General features: G+C 32.7%; 1 protein-coding gene across 3 annotated transcripts in view; it reads left to right on the plus strand.

Moving 5' to 3' along the window:
* The window catches only part of LOC149785019 (sperm-specific sodium:proton exchanger-like), a 196698-nt gene that overhangs the window by 120233 nt on the left and 62731 nt on the right, over positions 1–13734 (plus strand). For all 3 annotated transcript variants that reach the window (XM_089978712.1, XM_089978713.1, XM_089978714.1), the window contains 4 exons: positions 2386–2526; positions 4525–4622; positions 5322–5382; positions 11227–11481. In XM_089978712.1, coding sequence (XP_089834838.1) covers positions 2386–2526; positions 4525–4622; positions 5322–5382; positions 11227–11481 — 555 coding nt within the window. The remainder of the gene's footprint in view (positions 1–2385; positions 2527–4524; positions 4623–5321; positions 5383–11226; positions 11482–13734) is intronic.

Consider the following 13734-nt stretch of genomic DNA (forward strand, 5'->3'; position numbering starts at 1 on the left):
GGGTTCTTCCTCCACCATTAATACTGGCTGCCATATATAGCCTATCATGTGCTGAAAAATGGCGTTAAACCCCCATAACAACAACAACAACAACAAAAAATGCGATCACTGACTTGTACAGTAAAACCATTTTCTTGGACAGAGCTGGCTACGTTATCTTGCTACTCTGTATGTAGATTTATCTTGCTAACAACTCCTTACCACAATAAGTGCTTACTTACCACAATAACTTATTTCCTCACTGCACTGACTTTTGGACAGTTAGGTCAACTTGTATATTTATTTAGCTGCAGTTATCCAACTTTGCAAAAGTATGTGTTTTTTGGTATGCATAACACCAGTTTACAAAAAAGTAGGTCACTGTGATGAGGCATTCATGTTCCATTAGCACATTTCCAGTTGATATATATGCACCAACATATATGATGACACATAATTGAAATGTATGAAAAGTATTTCCATTTGTATTTCAAACCACTTCAGCATGTTTTTTCCTTTTTTCATCCATTTTTATTTGTCATACAACAGTTATATGTGAAATTTATAAAAACTCACTTGTTGCTTTCATTATTCCACTCACCAAATGTATGCATGAGATGGGTATTATCAAACTTCCACAATAATTTTACATGAAACAAATGCTTATTTATGACTATGACATACAAGTCAATTCAGTTTTACATGAAACAAACACTTATTTATGAATATGTTTATGATATGAGTAAATTTCAATTCTGTATGAAACAAACATTTATGACACTGTGTCTATGAAATATAAGCCAATTTCAATTTTACATGAAACAAACACTTATTTATGAATATGTCTATGATATGAGTAAATTTCAATTCTGCATGAAACAAACACTTATTTATGACACTGTGTCTATGAAATAGGTCAATTTCAATTTTAAATGAAACAAACACCTATTTATGAATATGTCTATGATATGATATAACATGAGTCAATTTCAGTTTTACATGAAACAAATGCTTATTTATGACTTTATCTATGATGGCCAAATCAGTTTCAATTGTACATGAAACTTATTTATGACTATGTCCATGACAGCTGAGTCAATTTCAATTTTACAAGAAACAAACACTTATTTAAGATTCTATGTCTATGACAGACATGTCATTTTCAATTTTACATGAAACAAACAAAAACTTATTTATGACTGTCTTTGACAGCCAAGACATTTTCAATTTTACATGAAACAAACAAAAACTTATTTAAGACTCTATGTCCATGACAGCCAAGACAATTTCAATTTTACATGAAACAAACACTTATTTGAGACTTAATGTCCATGACAGCCAAGACAATTTCAATTTTACATGAAACAAACACTTATTTGAGACTTAATTAATGTCCATGACAGCCAAGACAATTTCAATTTTACATGAAACAAACACTTATTTGAGACTTAATGTCCATGACAGCCAAGACAATTTCAATTTTATGTGAAACAAACACTTATTTAAGATTCTATGTCCATGACAGCTGAGTCAATTTTACATAAAACAAACACTCATTTAAGATTCTATGTCTATGACAGACAAACACTTATCTAAGACTATGTCTATGACAGACAAACACTTATCTAAAACTATGTCTATGACAGCTGAGTCAATTCTAGTTTTCATCAGCACACCTGCTATAGGTTTTAAGGGATCCTAAAAAAATAATGCCATTTCTAACAATTGCTAGTCATAGATTTAAGTACAGTATTCCCTCAATATAATTGACCTCTGTTTAATGCAGATATGGTTGCAGATCCTATTTCATTATTTAATAATAATTTTATGCATAAATTACCTCAGTATTAGGTACCCTTGCCAATTAGGTGATCCATTTTTTATGACTCCCATGAACAGCGTATTAGTGATGGAGTACTGTACCAACCAAAATGTAACTCTATTTTGTGAAGAAGAAAAAAAATTATGATATCCAACAAAATAAATTAATTGAAAGTAATTCAATTATGAACCCTGCCTAGACATAGACTCTGCCTTTATGTAGGCAGCCATTGCCCACTTTCTGTAAAATCAGAAATATTCATGTGGATAAAATTTCTGTTCTGTGTGTAAGTGGACAGTTTTATGGAAATACAATTTTGGTGTTAGTCTGCTGATCTTAAATTCAATCTCAATACAAACATTTCATGCTGGATTTAATTTTGTGACCTTTTTGTTACAAAAAAATGTCGACAAATATTTCTAAATTAATAATTAAAATCTAGTTGAAATTTAAGTGCAACATGGGTAACGAAAGAGATATTCTGACAAATGAATGAATCAGTTCAATGAAAGAGAGAAACAGATTTTGTCTATAAATTATATATTGAAAGAAACAGATTTTGTCTATAAATTATATATTTTTAGGCTGATGTGGATGAGTCACTAGATTTTAAAGAAAATGCAGTTTGCCCTGACTGTGACCATGAACTTCCACCACAGTACACCAGGAAAGATCTAAGGGACATGACCAATGAGGCAATCCTCAGGATGCTGAAGGCAGAGAAGGTAAGTTCTTAAATGGATAGACAGACAGACAGACAGTCAGTCCCTCTTCAGCTTATAATTTGAGCAAATAATGATGCCTGTTTCCCCATAATAAGTTCATGCTTCATGATAACTCTATCCCCAATTTTAACCAATTTTCAGCAGACTTTTTTTAAAATAGAGAAAATCTTATCCAATTGTAGACACCCATCCCCTCAACTTTTCTCATGTTTACTAGATGAATCCACTGGGCTTTTCAGCTGGAAGAAAGACTGCAGTCGTCATTCTAGTACTAGCACATCTACTGTATTGTTTCTAATGTGGGTCATAGAAATATGTATTATCCTTTATATCTGATTGACTTTTTTCTGTCTGTCTCCATCTATCTATATAGCTGTCAATATTTATCTATCTACTAACTTTACTCTGCATATTAGTTATAAGGACCTGGATTTAAAACTTTACTCTGCATATTATATATAAGGCCCTGGATTTAAAACTTTACTCCGCATGTTATATGTAAGGCCCAGGGTTTAAAACTTTACTCTATATATTATGTATAAGGCCCTGGATTTAAAACTTTACTCTGCATATTAGATATAAGGCCCTGGATTTATAACTTTACTCTGCATATTAGATATAAGGCCTTGGATTTAAAACTTTACTCTGCATATTAGATATAAGGCCCTGGATTTAAAACTTTACTCTGCATATTAGATATAAGGCCCTGGATTTAAAACTTTACTCTGCATATTAGATATAAGGCTCTGGACTTAATATGGGTTGTGGCAATCACAGAATGTGGAGGATATCACAAGGTCTTGCTCAGATTATGCAGGTCATTTTTAAGACCTAAACTTGACTAGGTTGTATACGGATATTCTCATAATTCTTTCCTCCTGATGCTTGATGCAGTGCATGTCACTGACTTAGACTTCATCTGGGTATGCATACATTTAGAACCACTCCTTTAGAAAGCGCTTTGTTGAGGCAGATGACTTGTCACTTTATCTGAGACAAATGAAACTCGCTCTTCAGACATCCATTTCTAAATGGAAGATTCCTTATACTGACTTTAAATGTAATGTAAATCATCATGTTCTTTATACATGGCAAATATATTGAAAAAAATGTCCACAATCTTTGTAACATCAAATTCACTATTGGAGAGTTGCATCCCTTGTATAGAACAAATCTCCAAGATAAAGTAACAGTGTCCTGATCAAGTATCCGACTCCAACCTGACACATGAACAGTTCTTGAAGGTTGAACCTCTGTCAGAGTGAAACCTCTGTCAGCATCCACTGTCAGTGGAACACATTTTTCTTGAGTATGTTGACTTACAGGAGACAGAACTATTTTGATTTGAACTCAGTAAAGAAACATGATTATGTACCACATAAGAAAATATTGGATTTTCTGAGTGAATTTGGTTTATATAAGAATGTTTGACCAAGTGCTTTGAGTATTTTTAGATCTTGTATAACATTTATCTTGGTACTCTTCATGTTCACAGTTATTTGGAAATGGTTTATATTGCTACAGTTTTTGTGAAATTACTAATTTTTAGACTTTTAAAAGTGTTATTTTAAGTGGCAGCATATAGTCATAATTGTACTCTGGTACTGTTACATACTAATACATACATACATCCATCCATCCATACATACATACATGCATGCATGCATGCATACATACATACATACATACATACATATCTACATACATACATGCATGCATGCATTTATCTTGGTATTCTTGGTACTCTGACAGAGGTTCACTGTGATCAATAAGAGTGCTCAATTTTTCTGTTACATACATACATACATACATGCATACATACATACATACATACATACATACATACATACATGCATACATGCATGCATGCATACATATATACATACATACATACATACATACATACATACATACTCTCCCTGTTAATTCATATTTTTGCAATATCTGGCCATTGTTAGAGTATTGTAGATATTTCATGTTTGCCATTTTTTCTTACAGATGAGTTATTGGCGTCAGTTTGAACAAGGAATGCTGTCAAGAGAGGCAACTCGAAAACTTCAAGAATGCACAGATGTAGCTTCAGACAAGAAGGGGAGGTAAATCACACTGCGCAGATAAGTAACTAATGATAATTTCTCCTTCTGCTAGCATAATGGTGTTGTTTAAATACCATATTTTTCCATGAATAGGTTCTTATTTGCATCTTTTTACACTGTTTATTTGATAGGGTTCACATCTTGTGATAGTAGAAACCACACTCTTTTCATATAATTCTTAACATCATTTGTCATATCTGTTTTTATGTTATATTTTCTTTTGATGATAAAGCAACAGACTATGAGAAAATGTTTAACTTTGAGAAATGTTCGTTAGTTGATTAAAAAAACAGAAATTGAAATTCCTTCAATCTCAGCAAATTTGTAATAATGATGAAAATATTTAGTTTGAAATATATAAGACTATTTTGAGATTGATATACATTTTCTGGTAATACAAATAGTATCATTTATGACAAATCATCAATAAAACTAAAATTGTATTGGAAACACAAAGAACAACTAAAAAGATAAGAAAGGAAAGAAAAAGAAAAGAAAATGTGTAAATTCTTCACTCACACATGAACATTTACAGGTGTTAGTTTTTCAGCTAATTTTCAATATATATTTCATTCGTTCATTTTCTTATTTATTGCAGACATTTATGTGTTAGTTGTATATTACATTTATTTATGAATCACAGCATATGGTTTCTGTAGAAGACTGTCACATATTACACCCAACCAAAATTTCTTTCAGGTCTATTGATGTGGAAGAGATAAAGAAATGTTGGGAAGTTCCCAAAATACAAGTAAAATTGGTAAGAAAATTTCCTGTTAACAACTGCATAATTTATTAATTGTCACCAAATTTTCATATTCAGTTCTCACCAGACTATGCAAGCATGTGGAAAACTTTGGGCTTGTTGGCATAGTTTTATGTGTAAATCAGATGTCATAACTTGTTTGAGTTTTTGAAGAAATCAGCTGCTCAAATTAGAATCTGACAAGATAACTAGCTTCTACTTCAGCGTTGTTTGTGTGCATCATTTTTTCACAAATTATTTCTTCTGTTAAAATTTCAGGCAAAATCTTGCTTCACATTAGACACCACCATCTTGAAAAAATGTTTCATGTGATGTAAGTTTTTGCCCCTAATTTAGCTATAAGCAGAGTTTTATAAAAATGATGTAGAATGCAAAACACATTAAAGTAGTAGCTATTTGTCTAAACTGATTTCATGTCTCAGTGGCACTGATTATTTCAAAATATTTGGACCAAATCTGTCTTAAAACCTAAGACTGATAAGCCAGAGGTGATCCAAATGCTAGTGATGCAGGATGGTGAGGTTATTTTAGATTCAACAGGACATTATTGATATAATCACAACGTAACATTTTCCCCTTCTGTTAAAGAAATATCTTTTACTTCAGTGTTCTAGTTAGAATTGTAAATAAAGGTACATTGATGGCCAACAAAAGGTGTTGCTCCATTTCAGGGCTGTTTGCTTATTTTACAGGCAACATGTCATAAAAGGCCATAAAAACAGAGGGTTTTGTCTCATCAACTTCATTTTGGATAGAATTATGTCCCTTGACAATCAAACTTCACATCTTTACATAGGATGTTGGTAGTAACTGGCACAGCTCAGATATTTAACATATGTTGATGCAATTCAGTATGAATATTATCTTACAGACATATGTGCCTTTTAAGCGTTAGTCTTGTCACCTTCATTTTTGAGAGTTATGGCCCTTGTTGAGCAAAGTCTTGTATTCATCTTCTTGCAATTGGATTTAGTTAATAATTACTCAGCATATTCTGATAAGAACATTGTTTATTAGATCTTAAATCTTTATGGGTTTTATCTCTGCTGTTCTATTTTTGACAGAGTTATGTCCCTTGTTGAACAAATTTATATCTTTACACAGGATGTTAACTCTAATTGGCATAGCTCAAAACTCAAGAACTATTCTAAATATTATGATGCAATTTGATTTAAATACTTTTTTAATACACCAAGATGTATATTTTATAGGTTTTGTCTCATGACTCCATTTTGTACAGACTTATGGCCCTTATTGGTAAATTTCATATCTTCACATGGAATGTTGCTTGTATTGATAAGACCTTGAAGGAGCTGGATTTCATGCGTTTGTGTTGTTATATAGTGGAATAATTGCCCCCAAACACCCATCTTTTCTTTTATTTTGGTTTCCCAGCACAAATTTCTCAGCTTAAGGTCCATGTAATCAAAATGTAGTGTTATTAGACCATATTTTGGTGCAATGTAGCTAAAGGCCCTTTCAAATCTAGACCATGTATTGGTGCATTGTTTCAACAGACCCATTCATATCTAGACCACATTTTGGTGCATTGTTGCAACAGACCCATTTACATCTAGACCACATTTTAGTGCATTGTTACAACAGACCCATTCATATCTAGACCACATTTTGGTGCATTGTTGTAAAAGACCCATTCAACTTTTATAAATTTTCCTTGGCTGCAAGTGTAGCAGTAGTAAATATGACAGTATGAAGGTAATTTTAATTGAATAGTATGGGTGACTGAATAGTATGGGTGACTGAAATCAGTATTTTTATATACATTTATTGTCTTTTGTCAAGTATTTACTGATCTGACTGTAATTTGGCAAATAAATTATGTTCTTAACTTTTGCACACACTAGAGTCTAATGATGGATTCATTTGCTGTTTGAAATGCTTTACAATTGTAACATACATAAGGAACTCTTTTTGGTGATTACTTGTACCTTTATTTGACTGGTAATTCTAAATTATTTCTTCTGTGGGCATCTTGTTCATGGAGTCTGTGTTATTCACACTGACTTTTTCAGCCATGGTTCACACTTCTTATAACAAACAAATGGTAGGCAAGAAAACAGCATTTCTGTTGGACTATCCTTTATGAATATGTTAAGATCAAGATGAAATTTAACATGGCTCATAGGAAAAATAGAGCAAGCTACACAAAATTAGAGGAATATTTGTATAAAACAGAGGGGCAAGTTGAAAAAGAGAGTTCTCAGAAATAAGGGTAACATGCTGCACCTATCTAAGTAAGCTAGACTGAATACCAGCTTGGAACCTGGGGGAAATAATATTATAGATAAAGGTCATAGAAGCTGTTTGATAAAGTTTCCATCAGATCAGACCAGATCCTACGACAGTGTTCACCCATCCTGTAATGACCCGACACAGTAGTATTGGAACTTGAATATGAAATACCTCTTCTATTAGCCAACCAAAAAGTTACTTTTAAATTTGCAATAGTGAATCATTTCTGAATCCAAAGTGTACTGAATGAACAAATTAGAATGGTAAATGAAAGATATGATGTGATTGGTTGGAAAAATCTTTCAATGCTAATGGGGTCATTTGGACATGACCTCCAATATGACTGTTCAGATCATCAAAGCATACATTGATCTACTTTCTGAATTTGATATTGATCAGATAATGATCAGCATTTGAAGTTCAATAATATGCCATTATGCCAGTAATATGCCATTATGCCAATAATGTCATTATGCCAATAATATGTCATGATGCCAATATTATGCCATTATGCCAATAATGTCATTATGCCAATATTATGCCATTATGCTAATAGTATGTCATTATGCCAATATTATGCCATTATGCCAATAGTATGTTATTATGCCAATAATATGTCATTATGCCAATATTATGCCATTATGCCAATAATGTCATTATGCCAATATTATGCCATTATGCCAATAGTATGTCATTATGCCAATAATATGTCATTATGCCAATAGTGTGTCATTATGCCAATAATATGTCATTATGCCAATAGTATGCCATTATGCCAATAGTATGTCATTATGCCAATAATATGCCATTATACCAATAATATGCCATTATGTCAGTAATATGTCATTATACCAATAATATGCCATTATCTCCTGTATTTGAAGACAGTTATCAAAATTTTGCACACTATTTACACAAAGAACATAAATACCTCTGGAAATTTTGAAAATCACTGGATAATGCATGAGAGTCAAACAGGTCACATATTTAATGTGTCCTACTAGAAGTCACTGCTAAGAGGTCAAGGTCACACATTGTATGTTTAAAATGTACTAGCTGAAGTGTGTCTACTGTAATAAGATGTTAAGAGAGTTTGTTCACATGTTTAACACAGGACATTTAACATTCTTGGGGATATTTTGGTCAAAAGGTTTGAGGTCAAGGTTGAAGTATTTTGGTGTGAAACCTTACTGTTTTTTGGCTATCTTAGAGCTTCAGCTTGCATGAGTTGACTGGCATTCGTTATCAGTTGTACATAGGATTAGCAGTGGACATCTTGCATGGGTTGACTGGCATTCATTATCAGTTGTACATAGGATTGCTTGCATGGGTTGACTGGCATTCATTATCAGTTGTACATAGGATTGCTTGCATGGGTTGACTGGCATTCATTATCAGTTGTACATAGGATTAGCAGTGGACATCTTGCATGGGTTGACTGCCATTCATTATCAGTTGTACATAGGTTTAGCAGTGGACATCTTGCATGAGTTGACTGGCATTCATTATCGGCTGTACATAGGATTAGCAGTGAACATCTTGCATGGGTTGACTGGCATTCATCATCAGTTGTACATAGGATTAGCAGTGGACATCTTGCATGGGTTGACTGGCATTCATTATCAGTTGTACATAGGATTAGCAGTGGACATCTTGCATGGGTTGACTGGCATTCATTATCAGTTGTACATAGGATTAGCAGTGGACATCTTGCATGGGTTGACTGGCATTCATTATCAGTTGTACATAGGTTTAGCAGTGGACATCTTGCATGAGTTGACTGGCATTCATTATTGGCTGTACATAGGATTAGCAGTGGACATCTTGCATGGGTTGACTGGCATTCATCATCAGTTGTACATAGGATTAGCAGTGGACATCTTGCATGGGTTGACTGGCATTCATTATCAGTTGTACATAGGTTTAGCAGTGGACATCTTGCATGAGTTGACTGGCATTCATTATCGGCTGTACATAGGATTAGCAGTGGACATCTTGCATGGGTTGACTGGCATTCATCATCAGTTGTACATAGGATTAGCAGTGGACATCTTGCATGGGTTGACTGGCATTCATTATCAGTTGTACATAGGTTTAGCAGTGGACATCTTGCATGAGTTGACTGGCATTCATTATCGGCTGTACATAGGATTAGCAGTGGACATCTTGCATGGGTTGACTGGCATTCATCATCAGTTGTACATAGGATTAGCAGTGGACATCTTGCATGGGTTGACTGGCATTCATTATCAGTTGTACATAGGATTAGCAGTGGACATCTTGCATGGGTTGACTGGCATTCATTATCAGTTGTACATAGGATTAGCAGTGGACATCTTGCATGGGTTGACTGGCATTCATTATCAGTTGTACATAGGATTAGCAGTGGACATCTTGCATGGGTTGACTGGCATTCATTATCAGTTGTACATAGGATTAGCAGTGGACATCTTGCATGGGTTGACTGGCATTCATTATCAATTGTACATAGGATTAGCAGTGGACATCTTGCATGGGTTGACTGGCATTCATTATCAGTTGTACATAGGATTAGCAGTGGACATCTTTAAAAATTTGATCTCCATAATACAGTTGAGTCGATCTTTTAAAGACAAATGAAACCCATAGTGAATGAGACTCATGTTTATAAGTATGACTTTGCACTACTGCAGAGTAAAAACAGGGAGTAGTATGTTTGATTATAATAGGTTTTCCCTTCAACCCTAAAACTTAAATGGTTCTGTTCAAGTACATGTTTGACAATAGTACAGCTATACAAGTAACCTTTTGACATTACAATGACAAGTCGATTGTGTATATGCCAGCAATTTGGAGCTGCTGTCTGCATTTCTGACTGTAAAATAAAAATGGATTATGATGGGGGGTTATATGGTAATGACCGAAACTGTTCCTGACACAGTTTGGATGATAAACTTGTTTCAGTGGGTGTGTATGATGAATGATTGTATAGTCATTGGTGGTTTATTATTTTCCACTAAATATGTAGGTAAATTAATTGGTTTATAAATTCAGGTGAGAAATCTTTTTGACTGCATCATTTGCTGCTTGGTTTTGTATGTCAGTGCCAGATGATGAAGCCAACATCTGTTGCCTGTTGCTTTTCCTAGACTGAGTAACAATTGTAAACAGGATGCATTGAAGACAAACTCAAGATTTGATGGCTTTATTGTTGATGGTACAATAATAATTAGATTAACAATAATTAGCTTTTGAAGCACTTAATGTCTTTAAAATATAGGCAAGAAGCAATGATATTCTTTTTTCCTTCAAGAATACAACATATCTTAACAAATTATTGAATAAAAAATTCTTGATTATTTATATAATTTGTAGCATTTCAGGCAATTGTTTGAAATTATTGTACAATTTTGGAGTCATGTCATGACCATGATATATTCAAATTAGTGTTACAACAAAGCACATATCAATTGATATTATGGTACTTTCTTTTTACCAATGCGATACACTTTTTAAACATGATGGAATGCTATTCTTGTTTGTACAAAATAGAATTCTATCAAAAAGGTTCACATCCAAGTTGTCATGATTTTCATTTCCTTTCAGAAAAGACTTGTGAAGAAGTTCATTGTTGTCAACATAGTAGAAGTTCCAAAGAACTCGCTGTTGCAACCTTTTCACAGATTGGTGAACCATAGGGCTTTCTACTATACCATTTTTGTAATTATTGTCATAGACATGATAAATTCAGCAATCTCAGTTGCCAGCCTGTACGTTCATCAACTATACCAAGAGAGAGATGTCTTCCGATCTCTTAATGTTACTTTTGTGGTTATATACATTATTGAAGCAGTGATAAAGGTATGTATTTTCTCAATAAAAGTCTGTATTGTGTGTGTATATATATATATATATATATATATATATATATATATATATATATAGAGAGAGAGAGAGAGAGAGAGAGAGAGAGAGAGAGAGAGAGAGAGAGAGAGGTATATAAGTCTTGATGGAAAATGTCCTCAATCCATAAATTTAACTTGACTCCAACATTTAACATTACATTTAGTGGAGTCTTTTATATGGAGTAAATATCAAAGTACATATGATTTGATTAGTGTGAGTTACACTGAGATATGGTACAGGCTCTATCACATTTGGCTGATATGATTCAGGTGCTATCACATATGACTAAGATATGATACAGGTTTCATCACATTTGACAGAGATATAATAAGGCTTTATCACATTTGATTGATATGATTCAGCTGTATCACATATGACTGAGATATGATACAGGCTTTATTACATTTGACTGATATGATAAAGGCTCTATCACATATGACTAATATATGATACAGGTTCTATCACATGTGACTAAAATATGATACAGACTCTATCACATATGACTAAGATATGATACAGGCTCTATCACATGTGACTAAGATATGATCCAGGCTCTATCACATGTGACTAAGATATGATAAAGGCTCTATCACATGTGACTAAGATATGATAAAGGCTCTATCACATGTGACTAAGATATGATACAGACTCTTTCACATATGACTATGATAAGATAAAGGCTCTATCACATATGACTAAGATATGATACAGGCTCAGCTACATTTAACAGATACAAAGACAAAACTATATACATGTTTTGTTCTGAGTGGACAGAAAGAACAAATTTGATACAGCATAGGAATGTCGAGGCTGAGAAGTATGTTGTTCCTATACCATATCAAACAAGTTCTTTCCCTCAACTTGCAACAAAACACTTATGTGGTTTTGTATTTATTACATATCCCCTTTTTTATTCACTCATTCTTTTAATTTTATTAAATGTATGCTACTAAAAAGATAAAGCATTTGGTGTTTATATCAAAGATAATGTACAACCCTCATGTATGTAAGCAAGGCAAGGGATATATATATATATATATATATATATATATATATATATATATATATATATATATATATATATATATATATATATATATATATATATATATATATATATATTCCATCATAGTCTGTCTGCATTCCAGATATGGATTTACTGTTTAACATGAATTTAAGGAAAACATTACATATATATGGGACATATGAATGAATTTAATATGCAGTCACAGGCAAGTGAATTTTTCCATCTCAGACAGAACATAGGTTTACGACCATTAAGTGACCCTTTTTCTTTCACTTTACTTACTGAATAGACACTCTTTTTCCAAGCAAATTCAAGGTCATATTGCACAGACAAACAGTAATTAAATACGTGTAAGCTTATGCAGAAAATTCATTAACTTACATTGCATTCAAACTCTCTGTCTTTATGTTTTCATTTGATACAAAAATATATTGATGCATTGAATTTAAAATAATAATTTAAGCATACATTTTTAAGAAATCTAAGATTCTGTCTCATTCTAAAAATGTAGACTAGATTTTTAATCATTTGGATATATTTTAACAAGAAAATTCTAAACAATTAAGCAGTATTGTTCTGTTTTCTTCTCTTTATTTTCTACTTGAACAATCACAATAATTTAAAATGTAAATATACAGTTTGTTCCCAATGTTTGCCTCAGAAAAGTATCAAGAACATTGTAACAAGATGTAATTCTTCTAAATTTGCATCACAAAAAAACAGCTGCTGTTCTCTGTGATACATCTAGTTTTATGTCACTTTTTTGTCGGTTTTATCCTCTCATTTACTAAACGAATTCAATTCCTTTGTAATTTTAATAGGCAAATTATAAGTCCCTCCACTTAAACTTACTCCTTTAAAGAATAATTCCACAGACTTTAGTTTTGAAACTCTGAAGCTGAATTGGATTTTATCTGAGTTTGGTATTTTAGATGATTTATGTTGTGAAATGTCTCTTGGGAATTAAACATAGAGTAAAGTTTGTTTTTTGTTTTTTTCAAATGTGAGGCATTTCTGTGCATGCCTTAAATTTAGACTTTACTCCATGAGTCTTTTATATTTTGCCTAGATTTAAAAAATTTCAATATAATATTTTAACAGCAAAATACTTTTGTCATCTTACACACCAGCTTCATCTGAAAACTCATTGTAAAACATTCTGTCCAAATTATTGTTGTCCA

The sequence above is a fragment of the Sinohyriopsis cumingii genome, chromosome 13 (genome assembly GCF_028554795.1).
Source record: "Sinohyriopsis cumingii isolate HCF-2022 chromosome 13, ASM2855479v2, whole genome shotgun sequence".
In the NCBI taxonomy this organism is placed as follows: domain Eukaryota; kingdom Metazoa; phylum Mollusca; class Bivalvia; order Unionida; family Unionidae; genus Sinohyriopsis; species Sinohyriopsis cumingii.